Source organism: Scardinius erythrophthalmus, assembly GCF_964197995.2.
Source record: "Scardinius erythrophthalmus genome assembly, chromosome: 2".
NCBI lineage: Eukaryota > Metazoa > Chordata > Actinopteri > Cypriniformes > Leuciscidae > Scardinius > Scardinius erythrophthalmus.
This window is the reverse complement of record NC_138222.1, coordinates 49639973-49663126: the sequence shown is the minus strand read 5'-3', so window position 1 is coordinate 49663126 and position 23154 is coordinate 49639973. Positions and strand designations below refer to the sequence as shown.

Here is a 23154-nt window from a genome sequence, read left to right as displayed (position 1 = left end):
CTTTGAAACGACTCTCGGGCATGCAAGTGCAGCTCTTCAAATGGGGAAACATCAAATTCTCCAAAACTGTTCACCAAGCTTAAAATTAAATTTCATATTTGAAATCCCCAATGAAATCTGACAACAATGGTCTCATAAATTTTGTTTCTAAATGCATGAAAAAAATAAAAAATTCTTCATGCTGGACCAAGCTAATGTGCATTCGCAGTCCTAAGCGCGCATCTCTGAACACTGACCGTTTCTACAGGAACCGGAGCTTCCAATGGCAGCTGCAGTGATGCGATGACTTTACCAATCAGTGATTGGTTCTTATTTAGAAGGCGGGACTTATTCCGCCATATTGTGTGTTGCACTTTCTCCCGTTCATAGCAATACGAGTGCACCTCGTCTTTCTATGTATAAAGTCTTTGCTAATACATTCATTGAAGGCATTTATCCGGTGCTTTGGTATCACATATGAAACCATTGCGATCAACAGATGGAAAGTACTTCTGCTAGGAAATACTGTAAACACTTCTGTGTGAATACAAGCAAGTGCTACTACATTGATGTGCTGGTAACTTATCTGCGAGCTACAAACAGGTTAACTTTAACTAACTTTAACAAATGCAAGTTTACAATATCACATTATGAATCTTAGCATTCACTGTAGAACATTTAATCCATTAATGGCTACACCAGTGTTGTTATTGTTGACTAAAATTAAAACTATAAAAAAATGTTTTTTTCTTAATTGAAATAAAGCTGAAATAAATATAATTTTATTACAAAAGTTAAAACTTAATAATTTAAAGCTAAATATAAATATGAAAAAATAATAAATATTACAAAAACAAGTAAAAATCCAACTTAAATTAAAATGAAAAATGAAAATATAAAAATGAAAGGCAATTAAAAATAAGTATATTAGTATATAAATAATTCTAAAACAACACCGATGTGCACCAGTAGTGAAACAAAAATATAATTTGAAAACTTGTAAAAATGTGTTTGTTCAGTTGAGTTCTCACCATAATTCATTGGGGGCTCTGATGGGGGTCCCTCTGATGGGGGTCTCTGCTCTATGTTTACAGGTGTTTAGAAAATGTGTAGTTGTGTGAATGTGCGCGCATTTATAAATGACTAACACAACATATGGTGTTAATGTGACGCTCTTTTTGCAGCACGAGCATTTTTTCCATTCTCAGCTGTTTTCAGGCAGATCTGACTAAAGAGAATGGAAACTAATGGTGCCTTGGACTTCCACACAAATGACACTGAAAATCACTAGAAATGTGCTGAAACCATCAATAATTCCTGCAGACAGAGACAACCATAAAACAAGTAATGAGTAAGAACAAACCATTATTAATGGTCAGGAAGCTATCACAAAACTGTCATCTAGAGCTGTAATAATAAGACTTATCCGGCTGACTCAAGAGGCTTCTGTTGTTCTGATGTCTTAAAAGAACAGTGCACACAAACACAAGTTCAGTCATTATTTATAGACCCTGATGTGTTTGATCTTCTGTGGAAGACGAAAGGAAAAGTTTAGCAGCGATTTTCATTCCATACAATGAAAGTGAATGGAGACTGGTGCTGTCAAGTGCCCAAAAATGGCAAAGCAGCACCATAAACATAGTCTAAATGACTTGTGCACTACATAATAACCATATCGAGTCACTTTTTATTTGTATAGTGCTTTTGTCATGCATTGCTCCGAGTGAGCAGCCAAAGGAAAAACCTCCAAAAGATGTTTAGATGAAGAGGGAGAAAAACCCAGAGAAGAACCAGATTCAGCTAGAGGAGCCTAAACTGCAATAATTGCACATATGCTAAATATCATTTATTCACATAAGTGTAAACGCAACCATGTGTTCACTGAATATATCCATTAAAATTATTTCATTTTTTCAAAATTCTAGTCAGAGTTTTTTTTTTAAGGATAATAATGATTTGTTTGGATAAACGACTACAGTGAATCACCAGACACTACTGTTCAAAACTTTGAGGTCAGTAAGATTTTTCTTTTTAAATAATGCTTTCGTTCAGCAAGGATGCATTATGTTGATCAAAAGTTACAGTAAATACATTTAATACATTTGTTGCAAAAGATATCAAATAAATGCAGTTATTTTGAAAGTTATATTTATCAAAGAATCCTGAAAAAAACGGTATCACAGTTTCCACTTAAATATTAAGCAGCACAACTGTTTTCAATATTGATAATAAGAAATGTTTCTTGAGCAGCAAATCAGCATATTAGGATGATTTCTGAAGGATGATGTTGAAGACTGGAGTAATGATGCTGAAAATTCAGCTTTTCCATCATAGAAATAAATTACATTTCATAATATATTCAAATAGAAAACAGTTATTTGAAATTGCAAAAAGTATTTCATAATATTACTGATTTTAGTTTTGTTTTTTTATGAAATAATACAGCCTTGCTGAGACTTCTTTCAAAAACATACAACAAAATCTAAACATATTATCACTTTCTGTGCAAAATAAACAAAACAAAATATTTGAAACTTTTGCCGAAATTTCTGCATATTCAAAGTGGTTTTGATCTTCAATCAGTTATGAGACATGAGAGTCAATAGTGTGCGTAAACCTGGCACAACACATTTCCATGGACAATATTTGAACACTTTTATACTCCACTTTGCCAAAAGGCTTTATATGTGTTTGGAACAACATGAGTGTGAGTAAATGATGACAGATCTTTTATTTTTGGCTGAATTATTCCTTTAACAATCCATTTGTTTATAACATCCTCTTGGTGTTCATAAGTCTTAATAAAACTCATTCGAGTCATTGATACTTTTGCTCACTTCAACTCTCCACAACATTTAACCTGATTTCAGGCCATGATGCTGATGTGTCCATTCCAAAATTCAATTAATCAACTGTCGATAAATCTCTCAGTCAGGCCCCTGAAGCTTTGTGAGGGGCCATAATGGTGAAACCGGCGTGGATGACTATAAATAATATTTTCATGCTGAAGGGGAATCATAAATCACGTACCCAGCCCTACTCAATCTCGTGTGTGCGCATGTGTACGTGTGTGTGTGTGTGTGTGTGTGTGTGTGTGTGTGTGTGTGTGTGTGTGTGTGTGTGTGTGTGTGTGTGTGTGTTTCATGCTTTGTGAGGGCCATCAAATTGGTAGGAAGAAGAAAAATGCTTTTACTCTGTATAACATAGTTGAAAAATGATAGTCTTTTATAAAATGTTTTGCCTCCATAGCTTAAAAGACTAAACGCTGTTTTTCTATGAAGTTATGTTTAAGTATCAAATTTGACTAAGATGTTTCTCCCAAAAGGGCTTATAATATAAATAAAACAAACAAATGACCCAATAGTTGACAAAGTTGCAGATAACAGCTCAGATCATTTGGAGAGTTTTTTGTTTAGTTTTGTTGTTGTTGTTATTGTTGTTGTTTTGCCCTCCATTTAATATAATTGCAGTCTAGGAGAAACAACTAAAACAACTGAGATGTTAAAGAGATCTTAACATATATTAACTCTATAATATTAACATATATTAACTCTAAGCACTTCGCTTTATTATCGGCCATGCTACCAACCTGGTACACTTTTTTAGCTCTTCAATTGGCCATGTACACACGGTATAGTTTCAGGAGTGACAACTGCATTTAAATGAGTGAGTGAATCCCCTAAATTATCATTATTGTGTGTGTATGGAACATGACTCACTCCCGAAACTGCGAAGATTGACACCATATGGTCACAATAGCAACGTTCTGGCTTCTCGCGTGTTTGGTCTCCGCTATTTTTGGCCAAATTAATATAGGCTAACAATGAAAAAAGGCTTGTTGTGTTCAGCAATTTTAACTAAACCACAGTCATCTGAGGCATTTTGTTTATGCTTATGCTTCAGTTCCATGCACAATGCGTAGAATATTTGTAAATTCATATTTTCGGGAGATAATTCGGGATAGATACCCTCAAACTAATGCTGTAAGAAACAGGACTGTTAGAGGAATTCTCTTTATTCTGTCATCTTTTACTCACCCTCATATCATTCTCAACCCGTACACTGTTACTCTGTGAGACACAGGCAGAATAGAGCTTCAATTTAGATCTTGACAGTATAAATCACCATTCATTTAGTGATCCATGAGCTTTTAACCACTGTGCTTCTCCCTTTAACAAATACACTGTAAGTCACTTCAGATAAAGGCACCATCTAAATGACAATTTTCTCATTATCATTTTGGGTAGCTTCTGTTCTCTCCAGACACCAGACTAGCCACTAACCAGCCCCAGAGTTCAGCATGAATGTGCTGTACGCATCAATCAAACGCTCTTCTTGGATCAGCCCTACAAATTTCACACGTTGTTTCCTCTCGGATCAGATCAGTCTTTGTGTCTGCTCCCAAACCGGCGTTCCCTCCTCTCAATGTGGATACTTGATCCTCTTCAACCCCACTCACGACGGTAACGCACCGACATGAAGAATGAAGCAAGCCGTCTGTTTGTGCCGAACCTGAGCTTCCTGGCATGTGAGCGTGGGCAGAATGGATCAACGGACGTACAACTCCGCAGATTACACGGCCCGATTAGAAGTGCTAAGTGCGTTTTGTCAGAATCCTATTTCAGTGGAGACAGAGAGGGAATCATTGAGGAAAACCGGCAGCTTTTCCTCACTCCTGCCGTCACCACCGTGCAACCTGATCCATCTTACACATCCAGACAGCATGTGTGTGTGTGTGTGTGTGTGTGTGTGTGTGTGTGTGTGTGTGTGTGTGTGTGTGTGTGTGTGTGTGTGTGTCCGAGAGGGGCATTTGGAGTTTAATGGATTTAAGGTCTGTTTCTGCGTGTATCCTTCTCTGGGGACGGTTTGGTTTTTGAGGTGGGGTTATTGTGGGAAGCAATGCTCAACTTTTCTCACTTAACTGTTTTTTTAACAGGAAGAGACAGTGGACAAAGGTAATCTTGGGGAGAAACTAACTAAATGTTGTGACGTGACTAGTAGATTTTCAGTTGCATGACAGTACTTCTGTTTTCAAAATACTAGTAACAACTAAAGTGCAGCGCAACAAAAACAAAAAAAGTTTGTTTTTTTGTTTGTTTGTTTTTTGCATCACATTGTTGAGCACTGATGAGATGAAGTTATGAAAATATCTCTCTCACTGAAATAGCATTGAAAAGTCTGATTCATTTCAGCAGTTGGTTCATTTGAACGGTTCATTCACATAGAAACAATTCACTAACTGCGTTCCAATTCATAAGCAGCGTCCAAATTCAGAGGCTGCATCCTTCGAAGGACGGATCTGTTGTTACCTTCATTGCAGGGGAAACGAAAGCCATATTTGGAGGCCGCATTTCAGCAAAGTCCCTTTCAAGGAAGGAGCCTTCGTCGCGCAGTGGTGACCCAATCAGCCTTCGAAACAAATGAGTGCAGCACACACAAAGAAGCTCAGTTAACACGCTGTGGTAAAAAAAAATTCTAAATGTGGAGTTTTATATTTATAACATATGATACAGTTAAGCAACATCACACGACCAAGAGTGGGTGATCTCTTCCTGAATACCATCACGATTGAAAATGTGACACTGATTTCCTACATTTCAATAAACAAGTTAGCCTGGCTAATGTCAGACCTCTTCTCATTGAGACGTGGTCTGGGAACCACATGTTCATTTTCTCGTATTTGAGGCGTGGTTTACGAATGCCCAGAGCCGTTTATTGGGCGCTACGAATGTCTATCAAATGCGCCTGTATGTAGCTCATAGCCAATCGTTTCAATTATACCAGATGACGTATGTAGAGCGACAGAAATTCGACGAGGAAGAAGACGAAATAAACTTGCGTTCTAAACTAATTAGAACACTATCTAAGGCTGCATCGAAAGGTAACTTTGCATCTGATGCCATGTTGGATCCATAGATATAAACAAACTGCTTCGGTGTGTCGCATAGACGTCGTCATCGTCTTGCTGCTCCCTCCCCGTTCTGTGATTGGTTCCCTTTTTGAGGGGGAAATCTGGTCCATGGAATCCAGGCTGCCTAGCAGCGTGAATAAAATCGCGCTGCGCGCAAGGCAGCATGGAGAAACCCAGGCTATAAACAAGTACAAACAAGTACTTTACATTACATTAGTACTTACATTTTATACACAATATTGACTGTTTTTGTTCTATTTCAGCAGCGAAAATAGTTCAAAACAAAGATCACAGCAGAACAATAGCGCATCTTAAAGCAAAACTCACCCATGTTTCATTACTAAATGATTCAGCGTTTTGAACGAATCGGTTGAGTCAAAGATTGAATGCATCAGCCATCTGAACGAATCGTCTAAATGACTCAATGATTCACTCATTAAGATGGTCACTTGCTGACACCTACTGGTGGTTTAGTTTCATGTTTAAAAGTTCATTTTTTTCCCAATATTTTTTATTTGTATATTAAAAAAAATATTTTAAATAATCTCATGACATTATTTAATGCAGTTGTCATTTTTCATCGTAGATGATTTATTTTGATTGGTAACAGCCCTATAGTGTCTTTTTATTCTTTTATTGATCAAATTTAAGAATTTAAAATGAAAGATGAAGGATACATTAAAAAAGATCAGTGGAAAATGCCTTGCTGTAAATATCACAAAAGCTGAGAATATTGCTTCAGAAAAAAATATATTTACACCAGACAAGCAACTAGGGCAAGTGAATGACCAATTTACATGTCCGAAGGACAAGCACATGACAAGGCTTACTGTCGAGCCTGTTTAGAACATTATGTTTTTATACATTATACATTACTGACCTTAGCAACTGTGGTCGTCAATTATCAGACAAACTTTTGCTCCTTTCTACTGTAAGTCTAAAGAGGATCTGTGTGTTTGGACAGTTTTCAAAAAATATGCAATTCCCTTAAAATAAAAGCATTACACAAAATCTTAACAAAATTACTGCCGGGATGTGTATAACAGTCATGCATTTTCCAATCACAATAATACGTGATTTATCTATTTCTTTAATAAAAAAACGACAGATAAAGATGCCATTCACAATGTCAAATGTCAATCACATAAGAATAACATCAGTTAAATTTGTACCACTTTATGAACACATTTTACTGAAAATCACGCCGGATGTGGAACAGACTATTTTATCAAAAGGCTAACCTGACTGTATCTGAACTACTTTAAATTATGAGCAGCTTGTAGCTTGGCAAGCTTAGGTTTCGAAGCAGCTTCCCCAACACTGGTGGGAAATGAGAGAGAAGACTCTGGCAGGCCAGCTGAAAGGCCTCCGACAGACATGAGTGCAGAGGAAAGAATTTTCCCCTCGAATCTGGCACTTTTTTCGCCTATTGGTCTATCGCCTGACTGACTGACTGACTTGCAGACACCAGGTGCTGGGGGAAACCGCATCGCTAATGCACCTGGAGCTTTTTTACAGCAGAGACAAGATCGCTAAAGTCCAACCGCATGCCTGAAACACACAAACGCACCCACATATCAAGACCCTTGCATACCCACCAACCTTTCTTTCATTTTAAACTCCCGTTTTTCCCCTATATGAACTGGTTTTGGTTACTTAAATTCCCAGATACTGGCATATGGAAAAAATCTACTTGTCAAGCCTGCCGGTGGTCTTCTCATCCTCGGGTTGTGTAATATTCATAGTACACAAAGTCAGAAGCAAAAACAGTGGACTTGAACGATGTTGAACCAAGCAAAAAGTTCAAGGGGACTTTAAGTCTGGATCTAATGTAATCAGCCACGAACTAGGGTAGCGTACAACTGGAAATTCCATAAATTGTTTTGGTTGGCCCATAAGATTGTATATATCCACACACATGGACACACAAACCCGGATTTTTGGATAATTGCATCTTCATTTCAAAGGGTAAACTACAAATCCAATAATGCAATATGCTTAGACAAAACTTCCTGCCTCGGAATATGAAAACCTGCAGATGCTGGAGGCATTCAGAGACTCAGAGGGAACAGAAGAGGCCGTTTTCAAATATGCGAATTCCTTTCGGCAAGAAAAATCCATAATCCTGGCAAAGAAAAACCCAAGGGGCTGGAAAATATGCACGGTATTATTAATGTACGCGAGCAGGCCAACAGAATACTTGCTTTCTTACTGGTAGTATTTCAACAGCAAAGCAGCACGTTCCAACAGGAGTTTACCACCATTTACCAGCGTGATAAAGGCATTAAAGAGCAAAAAAGCGGAGCTTTCTCTCTCCCAATATCTTTCAACGCTGCTAACAAGACGAAGACATCAAAGAGTTACATGGAGTCATAAAGGTTTCTATGAAACACTTGATTTACAGACTTGACAACTCTTGAATCTTAAGCGGTCCTGGAGGGAAGAGGAAGATGGGAGACACATGAGAATCTGAGCGTGAGATTATGATAACAGACTCCTAAAGCACAGTGGTTCACCACTGGTGAGTTGTGACCCAAAAGAGATTCACAGGTTTGTTTCTACAGAGCAATGCTGAATGCAAATAATAAAATGCAACTAAACATATAATTGTGCATAGTTAGGAGAGTGAAATAAATCCACTTTTTAAAATGTCAAATGATGTATGTCCAATAAATATTTACAGTATTTTATCTGTCACTTGTAAGAACATTTGACAGGTTTTAGCTTATGATGAACAAATTTGGAACTATGGGTAACCACTTGATAGTCAACCTAAAATCTGTGTGCTTGTAAATCCACTTTAGAAACACTAGTGTAGCATATAGAAATCGTAAAGGTCTCTGGGTGAAAAAGAGGTTAAACTGGGCATTTATTCCACAGCAGTGTACTGACTGCATAAATAGACCACTTTTCCCACTAGCACCCACAATTTGACTAAATTAAATCCCTGTAGAGCTACGAACTGAACTAAAATGACCTCTAAATCAATGGGGCTTGCCACACTTGACACGGTTAAGCCCACCACATTTCAGCGCAGCGATGTCTCACCTTGGATGGTTTGGCACAATTTCGGGCTGCTGTCTGCAGCAGTAGCAGGTCCATCCGATGAAGAATGTATTTCCCGGATCACTCTGTGTTCCCAGCCAGAGAAGGAATCCGCAGCCTGGCCCACTGGCGTGATGAACAGTCTTTCCTCTTCAGTTTGAACCAGGCCAGTCTGCAAGAAAACACATGAGGTGGAACAATCAATAACGGCAGATGAGAAAGCCTTTATCTGGATAGAATGTGTAACTCTGGAGGCAATCTGTGAATGTTCAGAATGTTCAGAAAACTGTCCAGTAAGATATTAAGGATATTAAAAAAGTCATGTTTTTCAAAAGTAAAAAAGTTATAAAGAATTCTTATTATTAGTTTTTTGCCATATATCAATTAATATATTTGAATTACATAGATTGCATTAAAATATTCCACAATTTTATTATAAAATGTTATTATATAATGTATAATTATATAATGTAATATACAGTGAGGAAAATAAGTATTTGAACACCCTGCTATTTTGCAAGTTCTCCCACTTAGAAATCATGGAGGGGTCTGAAATTGTCATCGTAGGTGCATGTCCACTGTGAGAGACATAATCTAAAAAAAAAAATCCAGAAATCACAATGTATGATTTTTTAACTATTTATTTGTATGATACAGCTGCAAATAAGTATTTGAACACCTGAGAAAAGCCATGTTAATATTTGGTACAGTAGCCTTTGTTTGCAATTACAGAGGTCAAACGTTTCCTGTAGTTTTTCACCAGGTTTGCACACACTGCAGGAGGGATTTTGGCCCACGATCGATCGATAGATCGATAGATCGATAGATAGATAGATAGATAGATAGATAGATAGATAGATAGATAGATAGATAGATAGATAGATAGATAGATAGAGGGTGGGCCATTTATATGGATACACCGTAATAACATGGGAATGGTTGGTGATATTAAAGTCCTGTTTGTGGCACATTAGTATGTGAGGGCAAAACGAAGGGCAAACTCCTCAAGATGCCAACATCTGCCGCTCGCGGGGGGTCCGGGGGCATGCACCCCCGGAAGATTTTTTATTTTTTTTTATAACCCCTTAAACCATGACTTCTGGCAAGTTTTGTGGATAGAAATTGACATTTTGAGACATACATTTTGAGGCTCAAATGTAAGAAAGGGGCACTATGTATAAAAAAAAAAAAAATATATATATATATATATATATATATATATATATATATATATATATATATATATATATATATATATATATATATATATATATATATATTACGGCTGGGAATCGATTAAAAAAAATAACTAATTAATCGCACAATTTGCTGTGATTAATCGCAATTAATTGCATTTCCTCCAAACTTGTAATCATCAATATTTAAATGTAGAATCACTAATTAAATCAAACACACAAAAAATGGGGAAAAGAGAAAAATGTCCACACAAATTGGACAGAAAATAGCCCTATATTAAAATATAAAACATCAATATATTATTCTTCATTCAGTTCTATGCAACATACTCAGATTTAACAGATTTATTTTTTGACTAATTGTCAAAATAAAGTATAGTCATACAAAGCTATTATTACCAGAGTATGTGATCAGAGCAGGTCATTTTACCATGCATACTACTGAGAAATTTCACGTTATTTGAGCGGGACTTTGCTTTTCCAGTGCGTGATCGGTAGGCTACATGATTGGAGCGTTTGGGCCGTTAACCACAGAGCAGAACGCGCATCGCAAACACGGAGCGGAACATTGAACATTGAGCAGAGAGCGCAGTGCGCCGACACACACTCACACACACTCGGAACCGAGAGCGCGGTGCAAACACGGAGCAGAAAAGACTCGCACGTAAAGTTACTAAAACAAGCTGCGCGAGAATGAAACCGTATCGCCAAACACGGAGGGGCGGGACGGCATATTTTCCATAGACAGTAAAAAAAAATGGACACAGCGACCCCATAGACTTCAACGGAGAAAAGTTCGTACCGCTTTCTCCTTTGCACAAGCGCTTGCTCGCTCTCCCGTGGCGTCTGTCGTTGCTATGCCAACCATGAACTGAGGCGCGCCTGAAAACCTTTTGATCTGTCCATGCTGAAAACGTGCGCGCCACGTCGCTTCTATTATGAGCGCGCTTGCCGCGCGCCCACATTTGAGATATGTGCATGTGAACGTGAATGTGAACGGCTCCTTTTATGGCAACGTGTAGTGAATGTCGTGATATTATTGATCATGTGAAGATTTTGCAGCGGCGCTGAAAATCCAGCGGCGGCGCTGCGCCGCTGCTTAATACATTGTAGGGGAAACACTGATGGTGGCCATTTAGAAGTCGGCCATCTTGGATACAACTTTTGTTTTTTCAATAGAAAGAGGGCCATGTGACACATCAAACTTATTGGTAATGTCACAAGAAAAACAATGGTGTGCTTGGTTTCAACGTAACTTTATTCGTTCATGAGTTATTTACAAGTTTCTGACCACTTATAAAATGTGTTCAATGTGCTGCCCATTGTGTTGGATTGTCAATGCAACCCTGTTCTCCCACTCTTCACACACTGATAGCAACACCGCAGGAGAAATGCCAGCACAGGCATCCAGTATCCGTAGTTTCAGGTGCTGCACATCTCGTATCTTCACACCATAGACAATTGCCTTCAGATGACCCCAAAGATAAAAGTCTAAGGGGGTCAGATCTGGAGACCTTGGGGGCCATTCAGTGTGTGTAGAGTGGGAGAACAGGGTTGCACTGACAATTGAACACTGAACATGAATTTATAAGTGGTCAGAAACTTGTAAATAACTCATGAACGAATAAAGTTACATTGAAACCAAGCACACCATTGTTTTTCTTGTGACATTACCAATAAGTTTGATGTGTCACATGGCCCTCTTCCTATTGAAAAAACAAAAGTTGTATCCAAGATGGCCGACTTCTAAATGGCCACCATGGTCACCACCCATCTTGAGGAGTTTGCCCCCTCACATATACTAATGTGCCACAAACAGGACTTTAATATCACCAACCATTCCCATGTTATTACGGTGTATCCATATAAATGGCCCACCCTGTAGATAGATAGATAGATAGATAGATAGATAGATAGATAGATAGATAGATAGATAGATAGATAGATAGATAGATAGATAGATAGATAGATAGATAGATAGATAGATAGATAGATAGATAGATAGATAGATAGATAGATAGATAGATAGATAGATAGATAGATAGATAGATAGCGGATCCCTCTGCGGATCTCCCATATACGAAGCCTTGTTTCCCCTCCATCTGACCGTGCCACCCCTCGTGGCTTCAAGGGCACAAAGATGTGAAATGTGATAATAATTTATCTCCTTTTGCCAAGGCCCAAAACTACAAAGTCAGCATCAAATCCGGAGACAGCGTTCAGTCAAGCAGAATGGTCCGGATTGACGCTGCATCCAAGCAGCACAACAGAGGCTTCGCTGGAGAAAAGAGTGGAAAATGCACATGGATGGAGGTGAGGCAGATGTGCATAGAGCCCCAGGCGGGTGGAGGAGGAAAAGAACATGGGAGTGCTGACAGGAAGTTGCCCATAGAGGCTGTAAAACATACGCTTTCATCACAACATGTACAGACAAACCCCACATGTACCAGGTTAAACAAAGTACAGTTACATATGGCTACACTCCGAGGAGAGACAGAGCAGTAAAAATGGTCCGAAATGACATTAACAGGCAGGAAAACCTTGTCCTCTCAAACTTCAACATTGTTTAAACAAGATTACTAAGTAGAAGTTAGTAGACTTTACTTAGTTTAGTAACTTTAGTTACTAAGTAGACTCTGTGCTGAAGGTCTCTTTTCAAAGCCTAGTGAACTCCCTACGTAGACAGCAACCTTCTTTTGCACAAAATCAACAGTTGCATTATATGCATTCTTCAAGAGTAGGGATTCCCACAATGCATTGCAACAAGATCTGTGTCAGTGCCAATAGCCTCGTGGGCAGTTGGGCTTCGGGCGTCCCGGGTTTGAGTCCCGGCTCGTGGACCTTTCCCGGTCCTGTCCTCCTCTCTCTCTCCAGCTTTGCTTCCTGTCAACTAACTGTCCTATCGTGATAAAGGGCAAAAACGAAAAAAAAAGATCTATGGAAAAATTTTTATCCAAAATGGTAACTATAACTAATATGCTTAATTCAATTAATATGTAGGCTAAGGGTAAAATGTACCTTAAATCTAAGGGTACATTTACACAACAACGATGTACTAAAAACTGAAAAAAATTTCCTTTGCGTTTTTTTGCATTCAGACGACCAGTGGTGGACGAAGTACACATACCATGTACTTGAGTAAAAGTAAAGATACTCAAGGTAAAATATTACTCAAGTAAAAGTAGAAGTGCTGCCTTTAAACATTCACTTGAGTAAAAGTACAAAAGTATTTGCCTTCAAATGTACTTAAGTATCCAAGTACTATGATTTTTTTATGGCTATAATGTCCTATTATAATTTTTTGTCACAAGACTCTTGCTTAACTCAGTCTACGTGAAGACTCCAATGTCACTCTTGGCACATCAATCTATTAATAAAATGACATTAATTAGTCTCTATATATATTTATATTATATATATTTTTGAATTGAATACATTTTTTGTGTGTTTAATTTTGGACGGAAGGGGACTGTTCCCATAAGGTATAATACATTTACAGTATTACTGTATATATATTTTCACGAGCATCTATGGTTATAATAGGCCTATTATAAACATCCTAATGTTATGATACATTCACATAAACCTGCACAATACCATTAAATACACACACACACACACATACACACACACACACACATTTATACACATACATATATATATATATATATATATATATATATATATATATATATATATATATATATATATATATATATATATATTTTTTTTTTTTTTTTTTTTTTCTACGTTATGGGAGCAGCCTATTTCCTTCCAAAACACCAAAACGTATTAATGCAGTGTTTCTGCTACTCCCCAGAAAAAAAAATGCTATTATATGCAAGTAATTTTAGTGTCAACGTAATAAGCAATGCTCATTATGCGTCAATATTTACCGATAATTGCTGCAATAATAGTAATTATAATAAAATAATTGCTCTGCCCCGCTTAAAATCATTGGCAATCACGTGACCGCGCGGCGGCGAGATCACAGCGGCTGCACACTGCACAGACCATTCGAATGATATTAAAATACTGCGAGATCGATTAGAGTGTACTAGTGTAGTAGACGGCTCTGTATGCTTTTCAATCACTCTCGCGATGTCATAAACTGATCGGTCTGTGCAGCTCCGGTTCAAGTCGAACAAGCCTAGTGTGTCGCAACCTTATACTGTCTATGGTCGCAACTCTCATATTTAACAGCTCTGGTTCACGCAGAAAGCGCCAAGGCAAGTTCAAAACAAAGCACGCACGTTGTAGGCTAGTGATTGGTGGCTCGTTTGACCAGTTAAGTTTTTATCCACTCATAAATAAAAAGGAACGACTGATTTTGAAAATGTAGTAGAGTAAAAAGTAAGATATTTGACTTCGAAATGTAGTGGAGTTAAAGTAAAAGTCTTCCAAAATTTAAATACTTAAGTAAAGTACAGATACACAAAAAAACTACTTAAGTACAGTAACGAATTACATTTACTTCGTTACTGTCCACCACTGCAGACGACAACGTTGTCAAAACAATCACCGTTTGCAAGGATCCACGAAAATGACTAAAACCGCCATATTATTCATGCCAGGCCAGTAGATGGCGATGTCTCTTTGTAAAGAAACACTACATGCCTTTACACTGAACACATAATACACATGCGTATGATGTCACCATTTTCACACCTTTGTGTTTTCATAGTTTACACAGAGACAATTTCAATTTCACAAACTTGCACTTTAAAACCCATTTTCAAAAGTTTTAAAGTTTCAAGGTTTTAGGCCCCCAAAACGACACAGTTGTGTAGAAATGAACGGACAAAAAAGCATAAAACGTTTTAAGCTTTTAGTCAAAAACAGAGTTGTGTCAACGGCCCTAAAAATAGCTAAAAAATCATTGTTACCAAAAATATTTTGCTTTTTTAGGATAGCATACTACTATTCAAAAGTTTAGGGTTGGTAACATTTTTTTAACAGGACATCATTTCCACCATCCAAAATTGTATTTCCTTGCGGTGAGCAGAGCGGCGAGAGAACTGCACGCGTCACTGACAGCTGTCAGATGGGGCTAGTTAAAACACACAGCTGATCTTCAACTTATCTGCAAAACCGTTCACATCTGCTCACGGTCAGTCTCACTTTAGGTGTCAAAAATGTCTGACCCTTCTCGTCACATGTGGATAGGACATTTACAGTAACAATGAGCTCATTTTCCATATAGTCAGCATAAAGAGGGATGGGTCAGGGTGGTCATGGGTCACTAGTTGTCCGTTAAGTTTGTTTATCAATGAGTTTGGTCAGAATACATCAAAGACCACAAACCCTGGCCAATAAGATGACTGAAAAAACCTGCACTCTAATCAGATTAATTGACAGCTTGCGATAATGGAGTGCCACATCCCTTACAGGAGTTTGATTGATGGCATTTCAAAAGGAAGTTTGAAGGATGGAATGACCGTAATGGGACCAAAGTCAGGGAAACTCTTTCTCAAACAAACAGCCTCTCTCCCATGGGTGGGCCTGGAATGCTCACAACCACAAGTCAAATAACCACCACATATTCAAAGTGTGGTCGGATGTATCTCACAAAAACATGTCAATGCCACATTTCAACTCATAAAAACTGTAATATTATGAACTATTATTATTATTCATTTAAATTATCTATTTTAATATATTTTAAAATGTAATTTATTCTTGTGATTTCAAAGCTGAATTTTCAGCATCATTACTCCAGTCTTCAGGGTCACATGATCCTTCAGAAATCATTCTAATATGCTGATTTCCTGCTCATGAAACACTATAAACTGTTAATTTCATTATTTAAAAAAAATCAGAATTTTTTGATAGGAATGGAAATGGAAATCTTTTATAAATATATTTACTGGCACTTGCTGAATGAAAGTATTAATTTCTTTAAAAAAAATCGTACTAAACTCAATCTTTTAAAAGGTTAAATAATACATATAATAGATGAGAATGTGAGGTTTTTGCATTATGGTAACAATAATTAGAGGGGGCAACGGAAATTAAAGGACTTTAATTTTCTTGTTATTGAAACAAACACATTCATGCCTTTCCAGCAGTGACAATCTCCCAACAACTTGAACTCCACTCACCAGTCCACCACAAGCATCCAATGAGGCGAAAGAGTCAGTGTGATTGAGAACGGCTCCGGTATAGAAACAGCGCCGAACCTTTAGAACAGGCTCATGCTGAACGCTGCCCTCCTCGCTCCTCTCCTCCATCAAAAACCCCTCGGCGAGGAAAGAGTCGTCTCTATGGAGCTGCAAGTAGAGTTCCTTTCCGAAAGCAGGCAGCCGTAGAAACAGGTGGTCCTCCTGCTGATGGTCCGAACGTCGTCTGCGACCTCTGCTCCACCTGTAGGTTCCCTGGAGCAGGTGCACCTCGTCTGGCCGCAGCTCCTGCGGAACGACCACATCTGTCTCGTACATGGCAGATTGCGCTAGAGGACATGCAACACGTTGTTATTTGAAAAGCAGTGCAAAGTGGATAGTCACGTCAGAGATCCCAAAAAAAAACTATTTCCATGACTTTTCAATGACCTTTCCAGCCGATTACTGGATAAGGATTATACTCAATTTCATGCAATTAAATATTTTAGTGCTGAGCATAACTGGAAACACTTACATTCACTATCGTAATTTATATGATTAAAAAAAAAAAAAAGATTTTAATCTTTTCCATGACTTTTCCACACCTAAAAAAATATATATTTTAAAATCCCCTGACATTTCTAAGTTGTGTGGTAACCCTTAAAGACAGTAAAACTTTTAGTTTTATAAGTTACAGTTTAGTTTACAAGTCTGTCTGCAGTTAGTTAAAGAATGATACACGTAAGGGGGAATAAAGTTGTTAAAACAATAAACATGGAAATAGAGGGTACAGAAACCACTGAACAGTTCATTAAAAAAATGAAGTAACGAAGTGCACAGAACCATAAGAAGCACACACTCAAAACCAAGTAGGCTGCCTACCTAGACAGTGTTTTTGTGCATCATACAGTTGCATGAGCTCACATGCTCTCTCAGCACTCTGTGATGTAACATTAACTCTTCGCCAAGAGAGTTTTTGTGCCCAAAATGCCTAAAAGTGCTTTCTAGGAAAGTAGCTCACTGGAGTACAGAAGACACACTATCTGGCTGCCTACACAGACAGTATTTTTTGGGCATCATACAATTACATGAGCTCAACATGCATGCTCGGGCAAGAGATAAAGCTTAAAAAAATTTGAAATGGATACTAAAATGCCTACATGAGAATGTGACTTGTGCACTCTAATAAGATGATTATCTATACAGCATTTTGTGCAACATACAGTTGCATGGACACTCTCATTCAAGAGAAACATCTTAAAATGTGCCTAAAATGCCCCCAAAAACTGTCTAGTTATAGGCAGTTGACTACACAGAGAATGTGACCTCTAGTAAGCTGACTATCCAGGCAGCCTTTTTGGCATCATACCGTTGCATGAGCTCACATGCACTCTCAGCACTTGTGATGTAACATCCACTCTGCCAAAAGGAGCGCACGTGACGTCACAACATTTCTTTCCGATTATGACGCCCAAAAAAGCTGTCTAGGTAGGTAGCGCACTTGGTTTTTGAGACACACAACATCTTGAAATGTAACCTGGGTCCTGGGTGGTAAGCTCTATATGGCTCTTAGTCTTAGATAAACAATTTCATCTTAATTGAAACAACATGACTGAAACCTTTTTGTAAGCAGCAGGGAAAATATGCAGTTTGCAGTTAAAAATGATAAACAAGTCGAGGAGACAAGTCGCCGTCGGTTAGTAACGTGAACGTACACGTTAAATGATCCAGACGAAAAAATTACCATGGTAACCGCAGTTTCCGCCGTTATCTTGACTAGGCTACTGCAAAATAATGAGTTAATACGGGAAAAGTGTCGAAGCTTTCAGGTCATTTCAGCCATATTATTATTTTTTTTTTTTGTCCAGCACCCATAGCTGTAGTAATATTGGTACATAGCCTGAAACTGGTAACCATGGTGAATTTCTGTCAGGAGTATCGCAGGTGCTGCAGTCTTACCTGATATTGCCTTCAGTCCAATGCAAAAGAGAATTAAAGACAAGAAAAGCAGTAGAGTGTCATTGCCGTGCATTATTAAGAGTAATATATCGTAGAGAAACAGTCTGTGTGAAGAGAGTAGGCAGTGTGCGCTGGCGGAACAGCAACAGCGGACTGACGCGAAGTTTCAGAAAGTTTAATTACAGCAGACGGGGAACTCAACTTCAGGCAAAAGCCCCGCCTCTAAACACAGACTGCGTTCGGATTCGTCGATTTGATCTATGTAAATAGATTCCTGCAGCGGCATTGGCTATTGGTTCTGTCAGTCTGAAAAGAGGGCCGGGACAGTGCACGCTGTCCCACACATCTATTGAAACAGAGGGAAAGGCAAATCAGCCTGTAGCTGTTAGGTGAATAAAACGTATTAAATCCAACAGTAAAGAAGAACTCGGTGGTAAACTTTCATTTGTCGGTTTTTGGCACATTCTCTGCTGAACAAAAACATCTTAAACCAGCCTAAGCTAAATTAGCTGGTCTCCCAACTTTGCCAAAATGATGATCAGGTTAAACTTAAGCTCACAAAACCCCTCTAATCAACCAACCAATGGCTGAGAGACAAGCAAACCAGTTTAAGGTGGTTTGCTTGTCTAGGTTTTAGATGGGTTTTGGGTATTTTGCTAAACAATCAGCTAAACCAGCCAAACAGCTTCATCCTTCTGGCCGGGGCAGGAGGAGACCAGCAAAATCATTTAAATTCAACTAAGGGCAGCAAAACCACCTTATGGTCTTTTCAGCAGGGCAATGCATAAACTGATTGCGTTCTCTACCTTTTACATAGTCATAGACCATAGTAAACTCTATTGTTAATTGTTATAGCCTACTGTGGATGCCACAACTTGTCAAATTAAGAATAAGGCCTACTATTAAGAATTAACATGAAATATTATTGATAATATTCAGTTATTATTTTCAATAATAACTTTTCAACTGTGTAAATTAATCATATTTCCTTTACTTTCTATTAAACTAAAAAAAAAAAAAAAATTCTAAATGTTATGCTCTAAATAAATAACCCCAGCCACATTGAATCTTAAAAGTGCACGTTGTAATCGAAAACCTCTCAAGTCAGAATAACGGCACATAAAAGAGTGTCTGCACAGGGTAATTTGCAAGTATATTAAAAGAACAACTTCAATCACTTTGAACCGCATTTCACTTCATAATCAAAACCACATAGATAAAGAAATGCAAATAACGTCCTGACAGAGAGACTGACAAAAAAAAAATCTATCCCTTTGTGTTAGACAGTCTGGGAGGATATGAGAGGATATCATCTCCGTGGCATATATGCTGGCATTGCCTGTAATTGTGCCTCATCAGTTTTAGAAGTAACAGATGTGATGTATTATTACTAATGCAGAGCATGTGCAGACCTGGATAACATTATTGGAGAGAATCGATTTAAGTACTGGATGACTATTTAATAGGCCTAGCTGAAAATTGTTGTTTTAAATGTAAGTTATAGTTTGTCAACATACAGATAAAGCAGTGGTGTGGGATTGTATTGTAGCCCATATACAGTCATTAAAGGGCCAAAACTATGTGAGTTATGTGTGCAAGTCATGTGATTAAACACAAAAATGCATTTTGTGTTTTGCATGTGTGACCTTTACAATACGCCTTGTTTTAATATTCAGTTAAAAAACTGAAACAAAACATTATTTAAATGTCCTTTATTTAGTACATTAAATGAAATACAGTGCATAAGGGAGTCTGTGATACAAAATTATGCACTACAATTAAAACAATCAAATAAAGGAGCATTTTAGTTGCTATGCAGTTACTAGGATGTCCTGGATAGTTGCTAGGGCATTATGTGGTGTCTATGCAGTTGTCTTAGAAAACACCACTAATTCGTATCTCGTATCAAAACAGGAAAAAGGCCTAGTGCAGTCTAGAGATGCTCTTATAGAGCGGAACAAACCTGTGGTGTAAGAATCTACTCTCCGTTAATTTTGTGGATTCTCTTACAACAGTAAGAGCAATAGAAAAACTCATTTATCAGCAGTCCGTACCCTGAGAAAGGCGCTCTTGTGAGTGGATAAAGTTCATTAGAGTAGGTCAGCAGAGGCTTTAATCCTATTTCAAGTGCTTTGATTTCTCATTCCTCTTCGCCAAAGTACTACAGAAGAATTACTGCTTCCTGCAGATAGCGGGGCCGCTGGCACAACCAAGTGGCCCGTAATGAGCGATGGTCATGGCAAAATGATCAAGGCTGGACACAGTGGTGCTATGATGATATCTGAGCACAGTGTGCAGAATTTATAGCAAAATAAGTCTGCTGATTGTAGTTTGAATGCACAGTGTACTAGCAGTAATAATGCAGTGATAATCACTGAATCACTCAGAACACCCTAACAAATATTTAAAAAAAAAACTAAATTTTGAACAATTTGAACAACCGTTCTTGTCTTAGGATAACTTTGAAGAATTTTTTTGATCCACTTCAAATGTTGACTATATGAACAACAGTACTGGTGATGCTTACTTTGGCAAACACTATTAATGATAATCATGTTTAGGAGGAGAAGCGTTATTCTTTATATATTTAAGCAGAACAAAATATCACCTGCATGACAACAACAGCCCAGATCCTTACAGTCATCCCTGGAAAAGACTTTACAAGATACTTTACAAGACAGCAGTGATTTATGAACACAAGCACAATAATGAAAGCAAGTATTGTGACACCAAAAATGATTTAGCAGTTATCATTTTGAGTTGACACTGCAGAAGTGCAGGTTGTGTGCTTTATTGCAGAGGTCAAGATTGTGGTCAACTGCTCCCTCTAGAGGCAGTACACTAGACAAGAACTTGTTCAGTACGGGTAAGTTTTAAAAGACAGTTTGTTCTGTTTCATCATTATGCCATTACACTGCTTGACTGCCCTTTACACACATTGATTTTAAAGGGACAGTTCACTCAAAAATTTAAAATGCATTTCTGTTGTCATTTACTCACGGTCATGTTGCTTGAAATTTATAAATGAGATTTAATAGTTAGGACAGAAGACTTCTTCATATAGAAATGAGCAACTTTAATGTTTTCTTTGTGTTGCATTAAATGCAAAATATATCTATAAGACGACATATAAAATATAATTGATTGTAAAATAATCATAATAATAATTAAGGGGAAAACACTCCTTTCACCCAAATCATTTTAAACTGGTGGTCCACTGAACATATAGGGGAGAACAAAATCATGAAATTTCTATTTAAATGAACATTAAATAAAGATCCAATTGTAAGCATTATAATATTGTATACTGAAATATTAGATCAATATTAGATATTTATTACAATAAAATTTGAATTAAACAATTTAAAAAAAAATCCTTCAATTAAACCATTAACTTTTCAGTGTAGAAAACAGTAAATGCTCACATAAATTCTCAAAACCATCTCTGCTGATCTGTGGATCTTTGCATCGCCCCAGAGAAACAAGAATGATTTGTCATACACACACACACATATATATATTGCAAAGGCCTGAACTCATTCATCTCAATTCATTCTTTGTCATTCTCTTATACACATATCAACTAATTAAATTGCCTAGAACACACACCAAATCAGTCACTCACAGATGTGAATATTCAACCAGTTCATAAATGTCAATAAGAAATATTAAACATTAAATCTCAAATTTACCACATACAGCATTCAGATATACTTAGGTAGTTTTAAAGGGGTCATATAATGCCATTTTTGTACAAGCTAATATGATTCTTTAGGGTCTAAATTAAAAGTTTGTAATATACTTAAATTAAAAATTCTCATTAGTATTGTAAGAAAACACTCGGCGGGTCTGTGTTGAAACGCTGCTGTCAATCAAGAATTGTGGGAGGGGCGTCGATTTTGTGACATCACAAAATCGAACAGATTTGAGAGAGGGGGAAACATAAGAAGAATTAAAAAAAAAAAACACTGGATGGATTTTTATAATTTTATGATGGTTGTGTACAGGCACTGCCAACACACATTTCAGTACAATCAACTTGTAAAAGTGCATGTATGTATATGACCCCTTTAAGTCACATACATAATATCTTATGAAAACGTGTCTACACTAAACACCAGCAGAGCATCAAAACAGATGGATGGATGGAATGCCTTCTATTCAAATTTGCATTTAGTTTGTATATTTCATATTTGTGTATTTAATTGACATATTTAATAAATTAGATTATGCGGACCAGTGTGAAAAACATTTCACACTTCTTTAAAATTACAATTCAATAAATTCCTCTTCCTGTCATTCCAATTCAACTTCCTGTGGAGTGTGGCCAATTCAAATTGATGAAATGAAAGGCAGCCAATTCTTCAATTCTGAGACTTGTGGAGCAAGGAAGATTAAAGTTAAAAGGTGAACACTTTTTAACACCTTTAAAACTAGCTATTTTAATAAAACCACTTCTGGTTTTGTGGCACACACATATGAAGGTAACTATTAAACCTCTGACTGACTGGAAGTCCTTCATTTTCAGTGATAGCTGGTGATTTGAGTTGAGCAGAATGCCATGTGGAGACTGCCATTGGGAGTGCAGATTCAGAGTACGCATAGAAATAGAAACCAGCAGTGCAGAGACTCAGTGACCTCCAGCAATCAGAAGTTGATGCAAATAACTTGCATTGACAAAAAAAAAGATGTTACTGAAGTGTGAACACCAATAAGCCACAATGTTGGACACGTCCAATTTAGACACAGTAAAAGAAGTTAAGAACTAAAAAAGAAAACGTCAGCTGTCCACCGAGCCCCAGCTCCAGTGTCCAGAGGTTAAAGTGATACAAGGGTAGATGTTATTCTTCAAAGTCACTCGCAAGAAATGCAGGCTTGAGATTTAATTTCAGTTCTTTATAGAGGCAGAGGTAGATGTAAAACTCAGCAGCACGGCAGATGAAGCCTCGGTGGAAGAAGGGCAGCC

At 37.5% G+C, this 23154-nt stretch overlaps 2 protein-coding genes across 2 annotated transcripts in view; one reads left to right on the top strand and one right to left on the bottom strand.

Moving 5' to 3' along the window:
• Window positions 1-18296, bottom strand: part of adamts17 (ADAM metallopeptidase with thrombospondin type 1 motif, 17) — a 163754-nt gene extending 145458 nt beyond the window's left edge. The window contains exons 1-3 of the mRNA XM_081359916.1: window positions 18189-18296; window positions 16233-16579; window positions 8939-9107 (exon numbers count right to left, since the gene is read on the bottom strand). Of these exons, the coding sequence (XP_081216042.1) occupies window positions 8939-9107; window positions 16233-16579; window positions 18189-18261 (589 nt within the window). The 5' untranslated portion in view covers window positions 18262-18296. The remainder of the gene's footprint in view (window positions 1-8938; window positions 9108-16232; window positions 16580-18188) is intronic.
• Window positions 1-23154, top strand: part of LOC308687382 (uncharacterized protein) — a 439906-nt gene that overhangs the window by 185492 nt on the left and 231260 nt on the right. The gene's annotated exons all lie outside the window — the stretch shown is intronic.